Source organism: Balaenoptera ricei, chromosome 1 (genome assembly GCF_028023285.1).
Source record: "Balaenoptera ricei isolate mBalRic1 chromosome 1, mBalRic1.hap2, whole genome shotgun sequence".
In the NCBI taxonomy this organism is placed as follows: Eukaryota; Metazoa; Chordata; class Mammalia; order Artiodactyla; family Balaenopteridae; genus Balaenoptera; species Balaenoptera ricei.
The window spans coordinates 159081642-159106523 of NC_082639.1; the positions used below are offsets into that span (position 1 = coordinate 159081642).

The 24882-nt window shown below is 51.1% G+C and overlaps 1 protein-coding gene across 23 annotated transcripts in view; it reads right to left on the bottom strand.

Moving 5' to 3' along the window:
- The window catches only part of PLEKHA6 (pleckstrin homology domain containing A6), a 120754-nt gene that overhangs the window by 30173 nt on the left and 65699 nt on the right, over positions 1–24882 (bottom strand). For 8 of the 23 annotated variants that reach the window (XM_059939889.1, XM_059939917.1, XM_059939897.1 and 5 more), the window contains exons 2-7: positions 14056–14136; positions 13286–13400; positions 7855–7959; positions 7111–7183; positions 4513–4613; positions 703–905 (exon numbers count right to left, since the gene is read on the bottom strand). In XM_059939889.1, the coding sequence (XP_059795872.1) occupies positions 703–905; positions 4513–4613; positions 7111–7183; positions 7855–7959; positions 13286–13387 (584 nt within the window). In that variant the 5' untranslated portion in view covers positions 13388–13400; positions 14056–14136. Of the gene's footprint in view, positions 1–702; positions 906–1323; positions 3810–4512; positions 4614–7110; positions 7184–7854; positions 7960–13285; positions 13401–14055; positions 14137–16302; positions 16368–24882 lie in introns of those variants that run through there. The other 15 variants (XM_059939857.1, XM_059939828.1, XM_059939819.1 and 12 more) reach the window with 10 other exon arrangements.

Below are 24882 nucleotides of genomic sequence, written 5' to 3' on the forward strand. Positions count from 1 at the left end.
CACCTTCCCCAATTCAACATAGTCAAGCATCCTTGTTGAGACACTGCTTGGTAAACATTTTCAAGACATGTACACAGACTTGGAGTCTATACTGTAAAACTTCCTTCTGCCGGATCCCTGTTAACATCTAACTTAAGACTCAATGCCCAGTTCAAGTAGAGACAGGTGCTGAGACTCCGGGTGATGACAGGATGAAGTGACAGGAGCAGTCACATACTGAGTGCTTGCTGCATGTCAAGCATTTTACCTATACTATTGAGTCCTCACAACAACCCTATGAGGTAGGATTATGATTATTGTCTCTGAGGGTCAGAGGTTAAGTAACTTACACTTAGGTCACACAGTGGGCAAGTGGCCAAGTTGGGATTCAAACCTGAGTCCCACAAAGTCTGTATGCATAACAAGACGAGCAAATGACCCTGGTCTTTGGCTCCTGGCCAGGCCCGGATGGAACCTGGCTTCTCTCTTGGCCTCCACCAGCTCAGAGAGAAGAGGAGGAGCTGGCCAGGGGAAAAGAGACTACAGGCTCTGAAATCACTTAGCCAGGCACCCTGCTGGGAGGCAAGGAGTTGGTTCACATGTTCTCAGAGGTTCAAGTCCACATGCTGGGCTCAGCAAGGGCATAGAGATGGGCGCCTCTTCACCCCTCCTCTCTCTCTCTAATAGCAGTCCTCACGCCTATGCCCAGTCCCCGGCACTCACTTGTGACGTGCAGCTTGGGGCACCGACTTCTGGGCTGGGGGGATCTGTACTCGGGCAGCCTCCCCCATGGCCTGGATCCAGGCCTCCTGCTCCTCGGGGCTCTCGGCACTGAAGAAGTAGGTGCGGACCCCGGCGTGCTCAGCCTGTGGGGAGAGGCAGTGCGTGGAACTGTCCCCAGCCTCGTTCACCCAGCACACAGTCACCTGTGGGGAGAAGACACCCACGCCCACAGGACAGGTGGTCAGGCAGGTCGTTCCCCTGACCTGCAGCTCTTCGCCCCATATGGAGCTCAGGGCAATGTGAGGAGGCCCACAGCTGTCCCAAGTGCTCCAGCTGGCATCCAAGTATCTGCCTTGACTAGCTCTCTGGACACCACTAGGCAGCTCAATAGCCAGGTAAGCTGACCTGCCCCACCTGAGGGACAATTACCTCGCCCGCTCTCCCGTCAAATTCCATGTTTGATTTGAAGGGCAATTACCCCATGCCCGGGAGAGATGCCCCCCTACCACAACCACATGCCAGTCTCGGCCCCAGCTCAGCCTCTGAGAAGCTGGCACTCTTCCGCGCAGCGGGACAGCGCGGGCACACGGGGGGCATGCACAGACAGTCAGAGCACGCTACCTAGTTGGCGGCTGCAAGCAGGCGCAGCAGGCGGTAACCCAGAAGCCAGCTCCTGTCCAGAGGAGGGGTCCTCACGCGGCCAGAAGGAGGAGAAGCAGAGAACAGGTCAACCGAACACCAGAGGGAGAGACAGGAGACGTGACAGGAACGTTGAGGAGCAGAGGGAAGTGGGGAGCTATTCAGACTAGTCCCTTCTACTCAGTGTCACCACTGGGACCACAGCACCCAGCAAGGCTCAGGTCAGCCCACCAGGAGTCGGGGTGGAGAGCTCGCACCCGGCTAACCTGGGTTGCTTGAGGAGAGAAGGCAGGGCAGCCCAGTGCTAATCCTAGCTCTGTTCCCGACCAGCCCTGCAACTGTAAACAACTCGAGATTTTGCTCTGGACTTAACTGATGTATCTGTTTGATGGGGAGGGTCCACGAGGAAAAGACGCTCCAGTGCTAGATTCTTTCTGGGGTCTCAGAACACGTCCTAGGTGAGACCAATCTCCCAGAAAAAGCAGCTAGCCTTGGTTCACCCCATTCAACATGAGAGATCCAAAAGTGTTTAAGAGTCTCAGATGTGGACTTCACTTTGGCCTATGACCCCTTGGGTGCTAAATCCTGGGTCTCTGGGGGTTGGAAGGAGAGAAGACAGGGCTCCTCTGACCAAGCCCCAGGGTTCTCCTAAGCAACAGTGTCAAATCCACACCCTTCGAGTGCTTTCCCAGCTGGACCTTCACTTTTCCTCAGCACCTTCCCCAGCACATGATGTCTTTCCACAGGACCCATTACCCAGTGAGGGAGCATCCTACTTCTCTAAGGACAGAGGTGGGCCTCCTTCCTCTGGATCCGGCCAGTCCCCACCCTCCAGCAGGGCTGACCAGCAGGTAGGCAGACAGGGAGGTGCTCACGAAAAGCCAGTGAAGTTGTAAGGAGGCATCTGGGGGTTGAAACTGCACAGGGATATGGAGAGCAGGGGCCCAGGCAAGCCCTCTGGGGTGGAGAACACAGGGTTACTGTAGAGGAGAGAGACACACAGGTGGGACGAGTGGGTGTGTCCTGGGCTGGTAGGAGTGGCAGCAAATAATTTGCTAAGCATCCCGTGAGCATCCTGTGTGTGCAGAGCTCTGCCCTGGGTGCCAGTCACAGGGAAAGCAAAGACACGCTCTTAGCACTTGAAGAGCTCACGGTCAAGCTGGAGGACAAAACATACCCACGGGGAAACAAGGAGAGAGCAAAGGCGCGGGAACAACAGCTTGTGACAGGAGAAGGCAGAGGGCCTGGGAAAAGACAGGGTGATTGATGGGGAGCCAGGAGGGGGCACCAGCCTGGAAGCATGAAAGGGGACCAGAGAATTGAGGGAGGTGCCCCCATGGATGAGCCCACAGAGCCCCCACGGGGCTTTGCAGGGACAGAGGAAGGCCATTCAGCAGCAGGCTGGGTGGGAACAGTGCTGGCTCATTACTGGCCATCTGAGGGTTTCGCTTGGTGGCCCCAGCAGGACAAGCCTCCCATCTGTCTCATCTCCCCTCCCTTCCCTGGAGAAAGGCCACTGAATAGCCACAATCCGAACCTTTTGTGGGCCACTGAGCACAGCCCTCAGAGTTGGGTTTTAAAGAGGCAGTGCACTCCTCAGGGGAAAAGGAAGGAGGAGAGGGGCTGATGGGCACAGAGATCTGGGGTTTATGGAGGGGTGTGTCAGTCAGTGGGACGTTGTTCTAATGCGGCTGCCGGCAGAGCCCCCTAGCTGGAGTGTGTGTGTGTGTGTGTGTGTGTGTGTGTGCGCGCGCAGGTCTGGAGGGGAAGGGTAAGACAGGCTGTCTGACTGTGTGGGTGTGTGTGCGTGTCTGTGTATAGCAGGCCTGTTTGTTGTTGGTTAAACAGCCTGTTCCTATTTCCCCAGCTAAAATCCGGCTCCCTGGAGCCAGTGTTTTATTGATTATTCGTTCTGCAGACAGGACCCTTGGAGGCTGGAAACTAATTATATGCCTAAGAAGTCCCTCTTTGTTCCCCGGAGCTGCATCTATGTGTCTGCCCACCTCTCTGTGGCCAGGTGACCAGAGCTGAAGGACAGAAAGGGCAGAGTCTCTGGGCCCCCAGGAACTCGGATGCTGCCCTCGAGTAACCTGTGGGTTTTCAGGGTCTTGGACAGCAGTTCTCAACTGGGGGAGAGAGGGCTTTGTACTAAGAAAATACATGGTTGATATCATAATTTTATATATGGAAATTGAAAAAGAACCTATGATCTTTGCATCATAAAATACGAAAAGGGCATGGAATTTTCACTGTTCTTATTGGGCCATGAATTTTTAAATGTGGAAAAATACTGGCCTAGGATGAGACAGCTGCAGTCCCGTCTTTGATGGGTGGATCCCCCAGGGGTTCCGAGGAGTGACGCTGAGCAGGCAGGTGAGGTCCATCTCCCTGGGCCCTTATTCCCTCAAATTGTGTCTCTGTGAGGTTTGTAGCTTTCAATTATAATGAAACTCAATTCCTAACTTTCTGCAAAGATTTTTTTTTTTTTTTTTAATTAGAGCATGTCATTTATGGAAACTACAAAACACAGGCCTACCAAACCCATTTTCCAAGGTGGCAAAAATACTAGGGTGCTGGCCCGTGACAAGGGCTGAAGAGGGGACAGGGTGCAGGCAGCAGGGCTGAAGGGCAAAGGGAAAAAAGGAAAGTGAGGACAAATGACAAATTGAGGGCCCTTACATGGGCCAGTGGGAACGTGCTGTACACAAAATAGTAGTGAACAACTTACATCTGAGACCCTTTGAGTAAGTTTGATTGGGGGTCTAGTTCCCTGGGCCTAAAGTGGGGAGGAAGACTTTCCAGAATGGATCTTAGAAACCCACCCGCCCACAGTTCCTGCCTCTGCTGTGAAGGATTTCCTAGGTGCCAGGCCACCAGGCAGAGGGTCCATGGCCTCAGCACATAACTAATTCTCCCCCAGGAAAGACTGTGGTACCACTGAAGCTCATCTCTACAGGCTCACCCTGGGGAGAGAAGAGGAAGGGGTCCCGGCGCAGCCTCACGTGAGCCTTACAACAGCTTGTACTGAGCCCGGGGACCACTGCCTGCTGCCCCCAGTACTACCACTTGGGATTCCTAAGGAGGTGGCTCTCGACGCTGCTCCATTCTTGTGTGCTCTAGAAGAGCCGGCCTCCCTCCCCTGCCTGACCTGGGAGAGGAAGGCCAACTGACCTTAAAGGTATGTTTTCGGCTGATGTTGTCTGAGGGCTGCACCGCAGCCACCCGGAAGCTCAGGAGGGGGATGCTGCCCAGGATGCTCTCCTCCTTCTCATCTGTCGCGAAAATAGAGGCACAGTGAGATGTACGTGTGCGGGGGGGAGGGGGGCGGAGTGGATCAGCCCTATTAGGATAAATACCAACAAATATCTGTTACTCATCTACTATTTGTCAGGCACTTGGGGCCACCACGCAACCGCACGGGGCGCGCTCTGCACAGCAAGAGGCACACTCCCTGGAGCTGCGGAGCGTGGCAGCCCTCCAGGCACTGTTCTAGACTTGGGGACTGTAGAGGTGAATGCGAGAGTAGTAGCGCCCACCCTTGGGGAGCTCACATTCCAGTACGCAAGCAAACAAGCACAGAAGAGCCAACATTTTGGAGTGCTTGCTATATGTCAGGCACTGTTCTAAGTTAAAGGCTTAACGGATTTAACCTGCCCAACAATCCTATGAATGGGTACTCTTATGATCTCCATTTTATATAGGTAAGGAGGTTGAGACACAGAAAGATTAAATAACTTGTCCAAGGTTACTTAAGTAGAAAGTGGTGGATTAGTCTTTAACCCAAGAAGTCTAACTTTCGAGCTACCATTCTTAACCTCCCTCCCATCCACAGTGCCTCTCCAAACAAGGTGATTCCAACAGTGACACACGGAACAGGATATAATGGGATGCGGCGCGGTAGAGTGGACGCTCGAATCTTCGGCTCTGGCTCTTCTGGGTAACTGTCTCTAAGGTTCTCCCAGGCACCTGGCAGCTTGCTTTGTCTTCTCCTGACTTTACAGTCCCCATGTATGCACAGGAGACACGCCCCTGCGTGGCCCCCTGATCCCCAGGAGCAGGCTAACAATCAGGCTGCTGCATAATTCATCCCGAATCTCCAAAGGAGCCTGATGGATTAGCTAGCCAGGCCCCCAGCTATCAGCAGGAGACCGAAAGGGTAGGGGTGCTGTGTGGGAACCATGAGTTTGGGGCTAACTATGAGGCCATGGCAAGACCCTCCCCACTTCCCTGGGATAGCTCTTTATTCCTGGGGCTGGAGACCCTGTAAAACCCTCAGCTAGGGTTCAGAAGAAATCTCACAGGGGTTACAGACTCCACTAGTTCCCCTTCTCCCCTTACTCATCACTTGCACAAGATACTTAGCCCAAGGTCCAGTTTCCTGGGCAGACCTCGGCATGGTACCCAGAGGATGGACTAAGCCAAAGGAACAGGAGGGCTGGGAACCCAGAGCTTCTTCAGGAAGGCAGAGGCCATCAACCCCAGGAGGAGGTGGGCCCCCTGCCTGGCTGAGTCCTGGCCAGTGTTTAGGGGTCTCCTGAGAGCATCTCTCAGTGCATAGTGACCCCCCATCTCCATGTCCCTTGAGTTCAGAGTTTCATAAGTTTCTCCCCTCACACCAGGCCCAGAGTGCCTTCCCTGCAGAGACCCTGGCTTTCCCTCCAGCTTCCGTTATACTCTGGCTCCTGTGCGGCCCTACATCCCGGGGCCCAGCCTGAGCAGATTCTTCTCCCTCAATCTTGGGGTTTCCTCTGTGACTAGACCCTGGACGTGCATCCCCTTCCTGGTCTCTCTCCTTGGGATGCAGGTGCCTCAGGGCACAGGGACAGCAGTGTTCTAAGGGCGGGGGGGCGGTCACTGGGTACAACCTTTGTTTGCCAAAGTTAATGAGTCAGTGAATTGCTCCCAGGAGACCTGGAGAAATCAGAGCTCTGCCATTCCCAGGGCATGCAGGAAAAGGAAACAGCCACTCCTGCTGCTACATCATTTTATCCTCTCCTCAGTGCCCAGGCCTCCTTGCGCGGCATCAGTGTGACAGAACCATCACTGTCATCAACCCTCCCTAGTTCCTCCCTGCCCTGCTTGCCATATTGTTGCTGTACATACTTTAAAAATAACTTCCTAGAGGCTGCTGCACCAAAGTTATAAGAGTTTTGCCCTCCTTTCTGTGGGGGAGGAAAGGGAGTGAATGTTGGGGTGGGTGAAGAGGGCAGAAGCTGGGGGATAATCATTTACTCCACATTGATTGAGCACCTACTATGTGCCAGGTGCTGTTTTCAGTGCTGTGGATACAGCAGTGAACAAAACTGACCAAAAAATCCTGCCTACACAGATCGGATCATACATTCCAGTGGGATGGGGGAAGCTCAACATACAAGGTCCAATTAGCAGGTGACCTGCTAGTGATGACCAGGGACCCTCCTCTTCTTCCTCCTTTTCTTCTCCCACCCACGCCCTCCCCCGGACTTCATCCTCTGTCATCTGACTGTCTTGTTCATCCACCACACCACCCACCAGGGCCTAGGACTCTGCCTGAAATCTAGTAGGCACTCGGTAAATATTGTCGAATGTGAAATGAGTGAGTGAATGAGTGAGCAAGTGAGCTTTGTCTTTATCCCCTGTCACGTGCCACTGGTGCCGGAGACCACAGGGGGGATATGTGCCCCCCCACCCCCAACATCCATCAGAAACCGAGCCCTGTGACAGGGCAGAATGAGAAAGAGGGGGGCCCTGGCTTCCCACAGCCCCTGCCAGTGCCAGGCGCAAGCTCACCTTTATAGTAGAAGAGGCAGCGATCCACCAGAACGAACCAGCGCTTATTCCACTGCTTAACCCCAGAGCTGGCCTGCAGGAGAAGTGGGGAATAGACAGGATAGTCTGTGACCTGGGCCTGGGGAGGTGGGTGTGTGCAGTGGAAAGAGTGCTGCACTCATTATAAGGACATCCTGCCTCTGCTTGCAGCTCTGCCACTAACAAGTGGCAGCAACCCCCAAGAGCCCTTAGAGGCAGGGAATGACATTACATTATTGCCTGTGACCTTCCACTTCTGTCATTCTGGGCCTCAGTGTCTCCCCCAGGGAAGATAAACGGTACAGCGATGAGCCAGAAAGAGTGAGCAGAAGGTCAGGCAGGGATAGTGGCCAGGTCAACGAGGAGAACTGGACCCCTAGACTTAGAGGAGACATCCCCCTCCCTTCATAGCAAGAGGGCCCTGCCGACTGAGCCACTGGGTTGCTCTGATAGGATTGATGACAGCGTATTTCAAAGTCATTGCATCTGCCCATCAGGAGACCTGGCTGAATTCCCAAATATAACACTAATTTCTCTCTGTGATTTTGGGAAGATACTCAACCTCTCTGAGACTTTATAAAATTAGGAGATTTCACAGAGATATACCAAAATAGGACCTGGAAGGACATAGCAAAATATACATGGGCTGTTATAACTACAGAGGAATTACGGCGCTATGAGGAGAAAGCAGGGATGCGGTGGGCAGAATGGAATAGGAGGCCTCACCTGCTTGAAAAGCCAGCCTGCCTTGGTGACAGGAGCACTGGGGTTCCGCTTCATGGAGTGCGAGCGCTTGCCGAAAGCGATGGCCTTGCGGGACGTCCGGGTGGCCTAGGGATGCAGAGAGCAGCCGGCTTAACTCTTCCTCTCCTCCTTCCTGTTCCACCCGCAAGGGGAGCTGCCCTTGGTGGGAGCTATCCCTCTCCAGGGCCCTGGGGGCCCTCACGTTAAGAGGCCCAGGTGAGAAGCTTGGATCTCTTACTAACTCAAGGGCACAGCCTTTCAATTCTTCGGCTCTTTTTCTTATCTCTAAAATTGGGCTCAAAATTATAGTCCTACCTGTCTCACAGCGATGTGTGTTTTTTGTTTTTTCTTAAGGAGAAAATAAGATATTTCATTTCACTCCTGGCCTATCCTTCTCTACTGGCCTTACTCCTTACCTCTTTCATAATGCTTTCTCAGACCCACTCAGCTTCAAGTAAATTCCCTACGTCATCATCTTCTCCAAGCCCAATTCATTCTTTTTTTTTTTTATAAATGTATTTATTTTATTTATTTATTTTTGGTTGTGTTGGGTCTTCGTTGAGGTGTGCAGGCTTCTCATTGCAGTGGCTTCTCCTGTTGCAGAGCACAGGCTCTAGGCGTGTGTCAGTAGTTGTGGCACGTGGGCTCAGTAGTTGTGGCTCGAGGGCTCTAGAGCGCAGGCTCAGGAGTTGTGGCGCACGGACTTAGTTGCTCCGTGGCACGTGGGATCTTCCCGGACCAGGGCTCGAACCCGTGTCCCCGGCATTGGCAGGCGGATTCTTAATCACTGCGCCACCAGGGAAGTCCCCTATTCATTCCTGAATGTCCAACACACCACAGAGCAGGGAGGATGTACGGGTGTTCTCCTAGCTCCTTATTGCCACAGGGAGTTCCCCACATTCTGGCAACAATCTCTCTTTCTCGAAGTATCAGTGATCTTTCACTGTTTAGCCCTTCTCACCACTATCAGCTTCTAGATCATTTTTTCAGAGTCTGAGGATTTTGATATCAGTCATCCTCTCCATTCTAAGTCTTGCCATCACTGTGGACAATTTCATTGCTCCACAGTGAGAGGGAGGATGACCCATCCAGTGGCCTAACTTTAAACTACCTTGATGTCCTCAAGTCCAAAATCCTCCACTTCCACCCCAGCAACTCACTCCCATGGCAACACCTTAGACCTGGCCAGCTCCCAAGCCCCTTCACCACCAGCATTGTCAATTCTCATATCCCCATCTTCTGATCACAGCATCCCATCCTCTGGGCTGTCTCACGCCATCCCTCAACGACACCAGCTTTTCTACTCCACTGCGATCCCCAACTCCTCAATCCTTGCCTTTTTCTCCTGGATCCATGAGCTATCTCCTGGTGTTAGTTGTTTCCCTACAAAGCCTAGGCCCCCTGGTGGAATAGATCAACCGCACTCTCCAACACCAACACCCTATCCAGTGCCTTTCTGCTTGACCTTCTCTGAAACTCTAAATCCCAGATTAATCAAATTATCCACCCTCCCTGCACTCACAGCCAGATTATGGCGCTGCTGGAGAACAATCACACCACAGTACAGACGAGGCCACCGTGACCCCTCGGTCCCTGGTGCTCCGCTGCACACCCTCACCTCTCTCCCGAGCCCAGCGACCTGCCTGCCTCTGCCTTCCCCGCAGTGGCTTGGATCCTCCCCCACAGAGAAAATTGAGGTTGTCAGACAGGCGCTTCCTCAATTTCACACCCTTTTACCCAGAAAATTACTGCCCTTACCACTCTCCTTGTCTCTTTCCCTTCAATGTCAGAAGAAGAGGCGTTTTCCTCCTTTCCAAGGCTATTGGGTCCAGCCTGCTGTCTCCTCTGAGACTTGCTTCGTTGATAACCTCTCAAATCTGTCTTCATTTTTTCCTCCTCCACTGGCTGCTTCTCCCAAGCAAACATGCTCAGGTCTCTTCATCTTAAAGCATCCCTCTGTCTGTCTCTCTCTCTGTCTCTGTTTCTCTCTCTCAATCTCTCTCTCTCCTCTCTCTCACTGTCTGTCTCTGTCTCTCTCAATCGTTCTCTCTCCTCCTCCTCATTGGCCCTCACGCACCCACACACACCTGACTGCCCCCTCCACCCTCCACCAACTGTCCCCGTCAGGTAACACCTTCCCTCCCTTCCCTCTCTTTCTCCTCAGAGATAGGCTGCTGGGAAGAGTCCTGACTTACTCTCCTCCCTTTACTCCTAAACCTCCTCCACCTCTTTTCAGAAATGGTCCCTGCGATGTCAACTCAGGCCACTCAGTCCCTGACATTCTTAAGCACCGACAATGTGAACCTTTCTGTCCTTCCTGAAACTCTTCTTTTGGTTTCTGGGGCACTATTCCTTACTTTTCAATATCTGTGTCTGTGGCCAGTCCTTCTCAATCTCCACCTCCACTCTAAGTGTTGATAGACCTCAAACTTACTCTTTTATTCTCGTCATACATTGTGCCTGTGTAATGTCATCCATACCCATTGTCTCAGCTGCCAGCAATACGCTGAAAACTCCCTAATCCAGATCTAGATTCATTTGCTAGAATGAATCTAGATATAGATTCATTTGTCCCAGTCCATTTGCTCACTAGTTGTCCAGCTAGGATTAAATAAGCGCAAAACCAAACTCATCCTCTTTCTAACCAAACTTGTTCTACCGTATTTCTCATCTCTGTGACTGGGCCACAATCTACCCAGTGGCCCAAACCAGAACTCTGAACAAGCTCACACCGTCCCCTCCTCCCTCCATTCCTCCACACCATCATTTACGCAGGGCTGACAAGTCTGTCTTCTTAATGGATCTCAAGCCTGTCCTTTCTTCTCCAATGCCGCTGTTGGTGCCTCACGGGTTGTCATCTCTTCTGGCTGTCTACCCTCTGTATTGAACTAAGGTTATCTTTCTAAAATACTTTATTAATTACACTACTCTCTTGCTTAAAATTTCTCACTACCTCTCATCACTTAGGAGAGAATTCCAATCCTCAGCACAGCACACAAGGACAGGTCTACAAGATCTGGCTGGGCCACCACCCACTTTCTGCCACTCTGCCAGAAAGGCACCACCGTTGGTCATGCCAAACTCCGAGTGGTTCTCTCCCATCTCCCTAGGGCTTTGCTCACCATGGGAGGCGGGGGAACCCCACTTCCCTTGTCCACTACCAAATCCCAACTCATCCTTCACAGCCTAGTGCAGGCCCCCCATGTCCACGAAACCTCCCTGTTCTCCCAGAGTAGTTGCTGCTCCCTCTTCTCAGAATCTTCTCATAGTCTAGAATCTGTCACACTGCAACAGAACTGTGGACTTTCTGCCTCCCGTACGAGACTGTGAGCTCTTTGTAGGGAAAAACTTTTGTTTTGTTCATCTCTTTATCACCAGAGCCTAGCAAGGTGTCCAGCAATCAATAAGCACTTAGTAAATACTTGTAGAAGGAAGGAAAGAAGAAACTGGGGTTTATCATAAAGTACCTCCCAAACTGGGAAATGAAATTATTTTCTGTACTTTACTTGAAAAAACCCACATGTAATGTGGAGATCAGCCATCTGAAGAAGTCATCCACCACCCTCAGAATATGTAAATCCTAAAATCTTTCCCTTTTCTCTCAGTCCGTCATCTGTCATAGTTTCACCTGCTCTCTGCAGCCTAAAATCTGCTCCTTGCCACTTCAGCCATTCCCCTGCCAACCCCACAGTAATACTCTAGCCTCCTTATCTTTCTGCCACAGCTTCCCAGCAATCCTCAACCTTAGGTCAATGCAACCATCTGCCAGGCCATAGCATTGCTGGAGAAAAACCACACACACCTGTGGATCAGAGCCACACAGATTCAGTCTACGACCTCAGATGACCCTTCAGTATTATTGGGCAATATTCCAAATGTTCCTTGTTGACCACTGACCCTTGGGCTTATTCTGAAGCCCCCCGCCCCCCAACGCCTCTCTATCCACCCCACTCTTCTCAGCAGAAAACCCTACCTCCTACTTTCCTGCAAAAGTTGAAAACATCAGGTGGGAGTGTCTCGAACTTCCTAGCCCCACCGCCACGTTTCACATACCTTTCTTATGCAGCTTCAGGAAAAGGGCCCCTCCCCTATCCAGGCTGACAGCAAATTGGCACCTGACTCCTGTCTCTACACAAACATGACTCATTGGCTATGCCCTTTCTCCTGAAACTACCTACTGGGTCATTCCCCTCCTGCCCTTAACACCTTGAAACGAAACAAAGTGAACAAAGAAAACCTCCTTGCATCTTGCATATCTCCTAGCTGCCACCCTCCACCCCTCATTTCCCTTCATGGTCAAGTTTCTTTAAAAATTTTTTTTTGGAAATATTTCAAACATTTCAGAAAAGTAGGGACTAAGTCACCACTGCATGTTGTTTTCTTTCCCTAATAAAACATGACAAATAGAGCTGAAACTCCCTTTGAGTCCCTCCCCAATCTCATTACCTTTTCTTCCTCCCTAGAGGTAACCACTGACCACAAATTAGTATGCCTGTCCATGGTTATATGCTTGTACTGCAAGCTTATCTATAAAAACGCTGAATTAATTTTCATGTTTGTACATTTTACATAAATGATACCATATTTTTCATATCCTACAACTTGCTTTTTCCTCAGCATTATGTTTTTAAGATTTATCCTTGTTATACATCTCGCTCCAGTCCATTTTTAATTTTCGGAGAGTCCTCCATTGTATGACTACACTACCGTTTACTATCTAGTTTCTTAGAAGAGCAGTTTTCTACTTTTCAGTGTCCTGTATCTGCCCTCCCATCTCCTCTTAAGCCCTCTCCAGCTTGTCTTTGTCTTCTGCCCTCCTCACACCACTGAACTGCTCTTATCAGGGTCTCCAATTACCACGATGTTGCTAAACCCCATGGATACTTTTAGCCCTTATCTTACTGGACCTCTTTGCAACATTCTTCTCTGATTACTTCTTCCCCCTGACAGTCTTTTCCTTCCTCCTCCCTTTCTGAGCGCCCAATTGCCATGTCCTTCATGAGTTATTCTTCTTTCGCTGTCCCCCTAGATCAGTGGTTCTCAGTGAGGGTGGGGCAATTTCGTCCCACAGGGGGCATTTGACAATGTCTGGAGACATTTTTGGTTGTCACAGGGTGGGGGCTACTGGCATCTAGTGGGTAGAGGCCAGGGCTGCTGCTCAACATACTACAGAGAAAGAATGGTCCCACACCACAAAGAATTATCCAGCCCCCAATGCTAATAGTGCTAAGGTTGAGAACCTCTGGTCTAGATTTTGGTCTTCTGTATGGTTCTGGTCTGAGTCCTCTTTCCTCCCCACTCTCCACTTCCTGCATCACGTCACCTGCTCTTTGGAACCTGCAGAAAAAAGTAAGCAGCCTAATACGTTTCCTAGGATTCCTCCCCAACAGCTTGCGTGGGGGACCGGACTTACCCGGACACTGGGCCGCTCTGGAGGGACCTCGGACACCATGTTGTGGTTGGATAGGTCACTGTTGGTGGTAGTTGGGCGTTTCCCACCTGCTTTATTGGACATGTCCAAGGTCGATCTGATTTCAGGTTGACCAAAAAAGAAGTGACTAGTGAGACCAAGAAACAATGGGTGCCACCCATCCCTTTTCCCAACCCTGCATTCACTGTTCCAGCATTCAGCACAAATTAGGTCCCCTCAGCGCTCCCAAGGGGTCCTCTCAGCGGCTCCCGCTGCTTTTCCGAGATTATATACCAGTAACCCTGGACAGTCTCCTCTTTTTTTCCTGCAAATTTATCTTAAAAACCTAGACCCTAGGACTCTGGAACTTGGACTATGAGAGTCATTTAATTATCTTTTTTTCCTTTCATTTACTGAGCCAAGACCAGAGGAACTAGCATTTGGCTCTCGTGGTCATAGCAGATTCCCTCACTACTCTCCTCAGAGGCCCTGGGTGATTGATATGCCAGCCTCAGACATGTCTCACTCCTTTAGCTCAGCCCATGGGATACACCAACCTGGGACCTGCAAGATTCCAGAAAAAAGTGGTTGAGGGTATCAAGCCAGATGGGTCTCAGAAGTTTCCAGTCCTCAGAACTGAGGTGAGCAACCCAAAACCTCTCCCGCTCTCCTTTCTGACCCCCACTCCCTTCCTCTTCCTAGCTACGCAGAGGCAGCGGGATGATGGTGGTTAAGGACGGAAAGGCCAAACAGCAAGTAAGGGGTAAACGTACATTTTCAAGTCAAACTTTTTGTTTTCCTCTGGGACCTGGCCGGTCAGTGGGTGTAGAAATGTGTTCCGTCTTTCATTATGGCTGTGGAGGCAAAAGAGAGAGAGAGAAGCTGTGGTCAAGACGAAGAAGGCAGAGACACAGGCTATAGGGTGGACAGGCCCTCGGCAGTGACAGGGATGGTGACCACACAGGAGCTTGTTGCTCTGTCCTCCAGTGGGACCGTAAGCAGCAAGACAGAGGGCTGGGCTGTAGAAGGTCGTCTGGGGAGGGGAGGGGAGGGAAAGGGAGGGGAGGAGAGGGAAAGGGAGGGGAGGGGAGGGGGGTGGGAAGATGTCTTTCTGACAGTGTTAATTACTTACTAGAGATCCCCAGGCTGGAAAGAAACCCCACTTAACCCTTTCAGTGGCCATCCTGGGCATGTATGTGGGGGGCAGGGAGGGGCCCCAATAGTCAAGACTTGGTGTTTGGCTGGTTCCCTCCCAGGGACAACTCCTGCCAGGGCTCCACATAAAAACCGCTCACTCATTATTTGCTAAAAGAATTCTCTTGCAACCTTGGACTCCTTCCTCTCCTGCTCTATCTCTTTCTTCAAATGAAATGAGACATCCAGAAATTCCATCCTTGAGCTTGGGCTGGGCCCCACTCACACCCCAAGTCCAGGGCCTCCCCGTCTAGGGGCTACCTGACTAGCCGACACCTCAGGAGCTGTCCAGCATTGAGGTGAGTGCTGGCTCTCAGTCAGATCTAATTAAGGGATGCTGTGGCCAGGGAGGGTAGTGCGGACAGCCTGCCAGGAAACAGGGGCGAACATGGGCCAGGGCCGGGGTCTGTGCAGAGGCAGATGGGAGGCTCCCTTGGGAGCTGTGGCTCTTCTGGCTGGCTGGCTGCCAGGCTAGCTCCCGGTGGCTCTGCAGGGAGGTAAGGGAGGAAGGGCAGCAGACAGAGCTTAGGGAGGGGCTGGTGCAGAGGGTCTAAGCCATAAATGGCAGCAGTTTGAGATGGATTCTGCAAGCAGAGGGCCACCTGGCAAGAAAGCTGTGGGAGATTCAAGCGTGCAGCCAGTGGGGGGCTGGAACAATTTTAAGGTCCTCTTCACCTACCCCTCTTGGGAGATACTGTGAGAGCCCAGAGCATGCTCAGTCCACCCCCAGAAGCTGGTGCCTGCACAGAGCCTACCAAGGCTGCACGGCGGCTTGTGGGTCTTAATACCAGGCCACCACGCACTCCCACAGCAAAGGGCCAGCGCTCTGCTTGGCAAGTGGCAGGTTAGCTAGCACCAGGGGAAAACAGACCTCAGCGTGATCCCTTCAGCTGCATGAGAGAAGTAAAATAACCTTTTGGAGAGCACCTTTCCATAGCCGAGGATGCTTCCCAGCCCTTAAGATGTCTGCTGAAGCTAAAGATCATATCAGAGGGTATTTTTTTCAGCTTCCAAACCAGTCATGTTCAGATCGAATCCAAAAACATGTGGAAGTTAGAAGCCCAGTGGGCAGTGGCCACAGCCTCTGTGGAAATCTGGTTTTGCAGCCAGGACCCTAAATCTGGCCAGTGTCTATTCGGCCTGGGTTCTAACTCTAGCACATTGATAACCCGCTCCCTGCTTCTCAAACTCTACTCCTCCCTTCTTCCCAGGTCCAGTAAGGATGCTCTCCTCAACTTAACCACAGGGGATCTTTGCAAGGAACAGTAGCTGTTTCCAGTCACCCTCATCCCTGGCTCTGCCTCATCTAGGGGTGGGGGCAGGCAGTCTGTGACAGCTAAGATCCTTGAGGCACCAAGGTCTCTGCTGTTTCCCAGTGGCACAGATCACCTGCCCCCCTGACACCCCTCCACCCATTCCGTCCCCTTCGGCCCATTCTGCTGTACACGTTCCCTCTGCTAACTCTGCTGGAACCTCTCCTGCAGGCACTGATGGATAGATGGACGGAGAGACAGACACACACAGAGGCACACTCACAGTCTGCTGTCAGCTGGTACCAGTCTTTCAGAGGACACCAAATTTCTTCCTGCCCCAGACTCTCCTACCCAGCAACCCCTACAAATGACGTCCTTGCTCCATCCCGGCGCTACCAATTTCAAAACAGCTTCCCCTTCACAAGCACTGCAATGCAGCAACCATTGACCTAACTACTCTCCCTTCTCCAGGTCACATCGGGCAGGCCCCTCGCTCTGACGTCCCCGGATCCAGTGACCTGCCAACTCAGCTCTCACTTCACTTGGTTCACAGTCCACTGAAGAAATCCCTACCTGACCCGTCGATCAGCTCGAAACTTCAACATCTTTTTGGCAGCTTTGTCCCCTGTTTGGCAGCCTCAGAGGACCCACCAGCCACCCTGCTCGTACCATCCCTCTGAGAAGTAAGTCCTCCGGTCCGGCTCACAGGGCCGTGGCTGAGCTCCAGGCGCACGTGGCAGCGGCAGGCGCTGCTTGTTCCCCTCCTCCTGGCTCCAGCACCAGGAAGGGGGAGGGCCTCTCCCTGGGTGGTGGTAGGGGTGCCCAGGTGCCCTAGAGGGTCTGCAGCTTCCCAGCATTCAGACAGAACACTGCCCGGCAGAGTGCCAGAGGCAGAATAAGTGAGCAGGGGATGACATCTTCTCAGTTCAGGTGCCCAAGGAGTAAATGCAAAAATGGAGAGACGGAGTACAGGGAGCAGGTGTACAACTTCCAGGTAGTCTGACCTCGCCGAGCTAAGGACGCAGAGTAGCTGGGCAGACGGAGGAGTCTGGGGCTGCATTCCCATCTGCACGGCAGAAACCCATGCCAGCCCAACCTGCAGGAAGACAGCCCTCCCTGCCTCCTCAACTCCTAGCCCAGAACGCAGGCCCTTGGGCTGAAATCCACTTGCTTCAGAGAGACCCTTCCGACCCAGTGGGCACAAGGGTTAAATGAGGCTCCAGATTCACGTGCTGCTATTGTTGTTGCTGCCGAAGCCGGGAAGCTCTCTCTCCTCCCAGCCTGCCCAGCCTTCGGTACGGACGGGAGCAGAATGAACACGAAGCTTGTCTGCAGCATCCCCCTACACACTCCCTTTAGACACAGACCCAGGTTGCTTGCCCTGCGCTTGGGGCGGCCCAGCAGATGAGGGAGCAAGTGAAGCACATGGGCGTGGGTGTCATGGAGCCAGAGCTGGTGGTGAGGACTGGCTTCTTTGCTTGGGTGAAATGGAAGAAAAGCTTCTTCCCAAATCTTATGAGGAAGAGGGTAGCAAATGAGGCTCAGAGGGGGTCACCATGTGTTTATTTTTGTAAATCTGCCCAGATGCAATATAATAAATTCCAGCTGGAAACTGTCAGATCTGCTTGGGGCAGGGAGGTTTGCATCGTTGTTAGCTACTCTGAACTCTCCAGAGATCGAAGATGGTCACATCTCCCCTTTTCCTAATGTCCTCTGTGTCTTAGGGCCCTCCATGCAAGGGGCTTCTGAAGGTCATCTCTTCCAAGCCCTTGCCTCCAGGCAAGCCTGCTCTCCAATCAGTCTCAGTAAGTGCCTTGTTTGTTTGTGAAGGGTTCCAGGAAAGGAAGCTCCAGACCCACTGTTATCTTATACTGCTGAGATGTTCTTTTTTGATATCAAATTTCAGTTCCTCTGGCTTTTGATATCATTCCATTTTTATCTTTGGATGACAGAATCCTTTCTGGCCAATGTGGTTCCTTTCAGCAGCACCAGGCATTCTGTTGACATCATAGTCTGTTGTTATGGCAATTATGTGATGTCAACAGACACTGAAAGGGAGGAGCTAATCTAATTTTTTGGATTGAGGACAGAACTCGGTCAGAGAACAAAGCAATCAGTGAATGGAAAAGGACAACATAATTATTTAACCCGTGATGAGACAAGCTGGGTGGATATAGCTGGGGTCAACAGCTGCTGATATTTAAGCAACTAATCCTAAATCCAAAAGGTCAATATATTCAGCCATTTAGTGGTACTTCTGCAAATGCTTTATCCTGATGACAAGTGGCTTCACTTTCCAGATCCCACCTCTCCCTATCCCTAATCCAGTTATTGGAGCCCTGCTGTGGTTATGGAGAGCTGGGCCCTCTCCTGATGCCTGCTTGGGGTCTCTGCCTGTGCACAGTAGGTACCCAATAAATATTTGTTGAATGAATAAGTGAATGAATGAACAAAAGAAACTCCATATGCTCTGATTTAATTTTTAGCCACCTGCATTTGGAGTTTGACATTCTATTACCAAGGGCTTCCCTATCTTTGCTCTCTCTTAAAATTAATTACTTCCTTTCCATGAGAGCAGCTCTGTTTCCGTCCCCTCACCCCTTCACTTAGCTCCCCTGCCTGGCTCCCCCTTGAATATATAGCTTGGCTTTGATCCATCTTCATTAGGAGGGGAAGAAAATTAAGCTCATCTGCAGAGGAGGAGGGGTGGAGGTGCATTGGGAAATGAGTTTTCTTCCTCTAGAAGGCAAAAATATCCCTTTTCCCTTCAATTTGAGCTCAGGGGCCTCCCACAGCCTTTGCTTAAATTGCAAGTTAAATTACTTCTCCCATGCCCACTGAAGATAGCACAGGAGGAGGAAGGAAGGCTCAAGGGTTTCCCCTGCTTGTTGAGGGCTCTGAAATCCTCAGGATTAAGTGAGCACACAGAATGCCTGGCTGGAGTTTTTTTCCTTTGCCACTAAGCTTCACAGATGACAGGTTTTCATTAGGTTAGACACCAGGAAGAACTTACCAGGTACGGAACATTAAAAAAGGGAAACAGGGACAGGTAATCAGTTTTTTTTTTTTCTCTCCTCTTCCCTTTCTTTTGGGATGTCAAAGGCCTCCATTACTCAAGAACAAATGGTTATGAATCCATCTCCAAATGGACTTCTTGAATTCCACCCAAGGGAAGGGGGAATCTCAAGCAATAAAGGAGATTTTGCTATGAAGGCTGGAGCATCCCTAAACTCCCGAGTTGCCCACTAGGTGTTCCCCTATCCACGGTACCTACGAAGGTGGCCCCAATGGCAGTGCCGTCAGTGAGAAGAGAATTGGCAACACCAGGCTTTCAGTCCAAGGTCCAACATGAGGGTGACTTGACTTCTTTGGCCCTTAGTTTTCTCACATGCAAATGAGGTACTTTCTAATTCTATGAAACAATAACTGGAAACTTTCAAAATGTGAAATATTTTATGCACAAGAGATAATGGCTATGATTATTCTGTTTAAAAGCAAATCAAGAGGGACTTCCCTGGTAGAGCAGTCGATAAAACTCCACACTCCCAATGCAGGTGACCTGGGTTAGGGAACTAGATCCTACATGCATGCTGCAACTAAGAGTTCACATGCCGCAACTAAGGAGCCCACCTGCCACAACTAAGGCCTGCCGCAACTAAGACCCAGCTTAACCAGATAAATAAATAAATAAATAAATAAATAAATAAATAAATAAATAAATAAATATTTTAAAAAAACAAATCAAGAAATACACTAGGTACTGGAGCTAGAAAATGAAAAACACACAGTCTCAGGCTTAAGATGGCAGTGGATGGAGCAGGAGCTGGGAATGCGGGGACTGGCATTCCAGAAGTGCCAAAACCAATAAATTACAAAGAAAAGAGGTAGATCCTCTCCATTTCCCAAGCATTTGTCCTCCATCTAGTTTGGGCTTTTCTACAGTTCTACAGACACCTGCAGCCTCTAACTGCAGGCGCTAGTGACAGCCTCACTACGAAGGTAACTGTGTACTGATTCATCTCCAAACATCCTCCCCAAGAATCGGTATCTATCTGGAGTGACACCTGGCACTACGCAGTCAAAAGCAGCAAAATCAACCCGGGTCTTCGTGACTCTTTGCAGGCATGCATGTCCACACGTGTGTGCACACACACGCATCACACACTCAGGATGGACACCCAGAGGTCCCTCCGTGATAAATACAGAATGACTACAGAGATACATTCAACTCCTTCCACCCTGGGCCCCTCTTGGTTATCTGCAGGACACCAAGCTGCGGCGTCCCCAGAGCTCCTGAGAATTAGCCCCGCCAGGCTTTCCCATCCAGACGAGGCCTTGGCTTCTGGCATTATCGCTCATTAGATGGAGAGAGGACTGCGAGGCGAGTGGGAAGGAGGGCTGCTATGGCCCGTCCCTCCCACTTCCTTCTCCCGCAGCTAGCAAATTCCAAGCTCAGACTGTCCACACACCAGGGAGGATTTCTGCAGCCGACAAAGGAGGCGAAGGGGGGGAGACTTCTGGCTCCTGCTTTCCACCTCCCCTCTGGATCTCATCATCATTTTCAAGGAGCTTTATGTGTTCTACCTTTCTCTCCCAATGAAAAACCAACTTGGTTTACATTCTCAACAATCCTGATGTGCCTGATTCCTTAGACTCCCACCAACCCCCATCATTCCTGGGAAAAAATACACTTCCTAGCCAAGTTCTCCCCACCCAAATCCCTCTGCAGCCACACAAAGAGGAGGCCGAAAGGGGTCGGCCCTGGTGGCACCTCTAGGTATTTGCAAGCGGGAAAGGCCCCTCTACCTGACACTGTCTTTTTTCCAAATGCTGCCAACAGATCAAAATACCAGTCCTGCAGGCTCTAGGAACACAGCTGTCAGCCCTGTACTTGCATTTACTCTCTTCTCTCCTCCCTGCCCTCACTCCAGCCCTCGCTCCAGCCCTCCTCTTGTGCCACAGTCATTTCCAAACTGGCAAGATTAGAGTGTCTTCTCCAAGTAAGCTTGGAACATCCAAAAATGCTGGCTACTGGGCTGAGTGCCTAGGAGATAAGGCTCAGGCTGCTCTCTTTCCTGTTAAACTCTGCCTGTCCTCACAGCCCCTTCCCTGCCCCAAAGGGTCAAAACACCTTTTCCTCCCCTGCTATGACCAATCATGGAACACTCGGGGAATTTCACCTGAGTTTGGCCCCTACCTCAGGTAGAAAGCAGAAAAGCTGGCTCAGTAGCCAAGGGATGGAAATTACAAATCAGGGATCCAGATCCAGGCTTCCTCCCTTCCATCCTATGTGGATGTCCTCTAGTCTCTCACTATATAATCGCCTGAGCCTGGACATTCAAGCTTACAACTGCAGGTAAGGGTATGAGGGCCTTGTGTACTCTTTAGTCAGGGTAATGCTTCATTGTGTGTATGTGAGTGCGTGCATGTGTGTTTATGCGTGTGTGTGTGTGTCTGGTGAGGGGGAGAGTACAAATATCACTCAGGGGAAGTTCGTGGGGAATCTTCATGCTGATCTTCTACCCAAACTTGGATTATCTTATCTTCAAACTGATTATTTTACATTATGGAACTCCATTTGTCTTCTGAAAAATAAAGATAAACAGGGTGGATATTCGGCATAACCATGCCAGTTATTAAAATGCTGAAGTTCTTCCATATTGGTTGGTAAAGGGCTACTCTTCCAATAAGGAAGAATTTCAATATTTTAATAACTGGCCCTCCCCTCCTCTATGTGATCCAGAGACACCTTGGGGCCCTCCAGGATTCCAAGCCAGTGTCCTTTCTGGTTGATAAATTACTGAGTGTCATTGCTGGGATGACCATTCCTTAACTATCTGAACACCGACGGCCCTTCCAGGTGTTAAGAACTGTGATTCTGGGCACAGAAGTCATCTCAGGCAGGTCGGGAGGCATTTCCCCCCTCACATCCTGACCCAACTTGGAAAACTGGGGCAACCCAGCTCCCTGGGGGTCCTCATGCTCCTCGTCCTATGCCTCTGTGTTGTCCCTGCTAAGGGGAAAAGGAAATGAAAGGAGAAACGGGAGCTCTCTACGGCTCCAGCTCCACATTTTCCTTCTCTCATCCTTCCCCTGAGTGGCCCCCATCTAAGCCAGATAGAAGCAGAGGGAAAAGGGCTCCAGTCCCCTCCCCTCAGCCTCCAAGCTGCTTTCTCCTGACAGTCAGCAACTGGAAAGAGGCCCAAGAGGTAACGGGCAGAGCAATAATTAATTACCACCACCCCCCGCCACACACACCCCCGCGCCAAGCTCTGAGCCAAATCCCAAACCCCTACCCTTCAGAGACTGAGGAAGCCCAGCTGTCTGCTTCTAGGCCTATGGAAGGTCACTGGAACCAGCCTTCCTCATTCCTAGCTCAGCAGATTTGGTCCTGGTGTCCCACAGAGAGCAGTCTCCCCACCCACCCCAAGGGAACGAATTGTACAAAGTAAGTGTTTGGAGAGTAATGCAGCTGGGCTGGTGCCCCTCCTTCCACACCCTCAAAAGCTACAAATGCTTTCTTGGTTCCCAATCCAGCAATCTGCGGGCGTCAAGCTCTTCCATGCCTCAGTTTCCTCGTTTTAAGAATGAAACAGTAGTAATAAGTGGTGACCTGTTTAGAAGACAACACACATTTCCTACCAGACTAGACGGCAGAGGAAGAAAGGTGATGCTGCTCTGAAGGGGTAAAACAGGGAAAACATTAAACTCACGTGGTCTCTGGCCCTTGCTCTGGGAGGAAGGCAAAGCCCATTCCAGAGGCAGGGGAGCCGAGATTCACTGCCCCAGCTCTAGCGACAAGAGAGACAAGACAAAGTTCCTGTCTCCTTGGTTGTCCCCAGTCCCTGCTGCTTCTCCAGCCTGAGCTCCTCATCTCCAGGAGAGAAGAGAGCCTCATGGTTCAGGGGGGAGACTACAGCTCCACAAGGCCTGCTGCAAGAACACAGGGGTGAAAGTCACAAACCCTCTTGCTGCTAACCCCCATGGGCTACAGGTCTGGGCACTGTGTGAGATGTAGGGTGGGAGGTACCCAGAAATGTTAGTCCGACCACACCTGCCTGGGCGCAGAGGTGTGGGGGGGCAGCCACACACAGACTGCTTACAACCTGGACCTTCTGTGTCACTGTGCCTGGCCGGCACCTCACACCCAGGAACTGAATGGCTGTCTGGTGGAGTGGCTTAGAGGCAGGCCAGTGGTCTGACCACAGTGGGAGGAGGGAACATGTGCTGTTCTGCTCTGGGATGTTGAATTGCTAGTGCGAGGCAGGAGAGCTCAGCCTTGAATCCTCTCACAAGGGAATCCAGTGGGTGGGTTCCATCTGCTCCACGGCCCCTCCTCTCCCCTCTCACTTCCTACTGGCCAGCCGGACTCTGATAAGAGTCTACTGAGCAGAGGCTTTGTCTGGGGGAGAAGAGAGCAATAAATCAATGGGAGCAGGAGGGCAGGAGCCTTGGTGACTGCTTTGGGAGAAGGAGGCCCCCACCTCAGAGGGCTGCATGGGGTGTGGATGCAAAGGCAGGTGGGATGGCAGCAAAGGTCTAGTGTGAGCACTGCTTCTCACCTGCCCCCTGGAGGGCTCAGCTTCTTGTCTCTCCTAGATTGGGAGTAACGGGTGAGCAGGGATGCAGATGGATTGTGGGAAATTTTGAACGCCTCCTTCTGCAGGGAGTGAGGAATCTGGAATTTCCCATGTACTCAGGGAGCTTGCTAAGGGCTCGAAGGGCAGAGGAATCTCCCCGGATTGCTGTCTGCTGTAGAAAAGATCCAAAAAGAGCTTGGGGACAAGGGCCACCAGTGCAACCAGCCAGGAAATGACTGTGTCTGGAGAGAGACGTTGTTGCCTCCACCTCTGTGTGCTGAGAAAAATCACTGTGAGCTCCCCTGACATCCCAGAGAGGGAAAGTGAGACCTGGAAGGGAAAGGACTTGGAGAACTTTTGAAGAGAGCTGTAACATGAAAACAAAGAATGGCTGGCGCATGGCTGTGGCTGAGCAGTACTGACCTCTTTACTTTTCTGGGCCTCAGTTTCCCCATCTGTAACATGGAATGATACCGCATTGCTGGGAGGGTTAAACAAGATCACATACTTAAAGCACCTAGGAGAACGCTTGGCACCTAACAGTTGCTCAGTCAGTGGCTGATGTCATAATCATTTATAAGATAAAGGAATGAAATAAAACAAGGAGCACAATTCCATCTAATTTAGTAGCTGCTAGTCATATGTGGCTATTTACATTTTCATTAATTAAAACTAAATAAAATTAAAATTTCAGTTTCTTCGTCACGCTAGCCACAGCTCAAGAGCCACCATGGCTAGAGGCCACCAAACTGGACAGGACAGTTGTAGCATGTTCCACCATTGTGGAGTATTCTATCGGACAGCACTGGGCTAGGTGTTCTCTAAGCCGCCTTCCAGTTCTAATATTTTTGGACTCTATAAAACACATAACTCCAAAGCAGTCTGTCCTTCTGCCAGCTGATATGTGCTCAGTGTCCTCAGGAAATGCAAGTTCTCTTACAGTCCTCAGCTAAACAAACAAACAAAAAAAAAAGGAAATCTGCTACCAACAACAATAACAAAAAAGTTAAAAATCTAAAATCAAATGATACATTCCAAAGTCCAATCAAAATTAATTTGGATAATACATCATTTTAAAATATATGCATTAAGACTCCCCTCCAGGGCTTGAAAATATTGTTACTAACAGCCCTACTGGGGGCAGGCCCTGGGGGAGGCAACTGGGAAAGGTTACAGAGAGGATCATGGAGGTTGGAAAAGGGGAAAGAACAAGGAACTGTCTCTCCTTCCTGCCTCATTTTCCTTCTTGGATTGGCCAACTTCTGGTGAGGCTGGAGGGAGGAAGAGCAGACAGGTCGGCTGCGTGGTCTGCAGGGTCCTGCGGTCCACAGTGGGAGGAGCCAGCACAGAGGGGAAGAGAGGCGAAGAGGAACTGCCACCGAGGACAGCAGGCTCAGGAGTCTTCCTTCCCTTGCACTTCCCCTGTCCCCACCCCGGCCCCCACCCAGCCAGGAGTCTGTGGTAATCACAGGGGTCCAATCTGTTCCTAAACAAATAGCACATGAAGCAGGTGCCAGAGTGTGTCTATTGATAACTGTGGCTTAGAGAGGGGAGGGGAGACGATCTCAGAGGA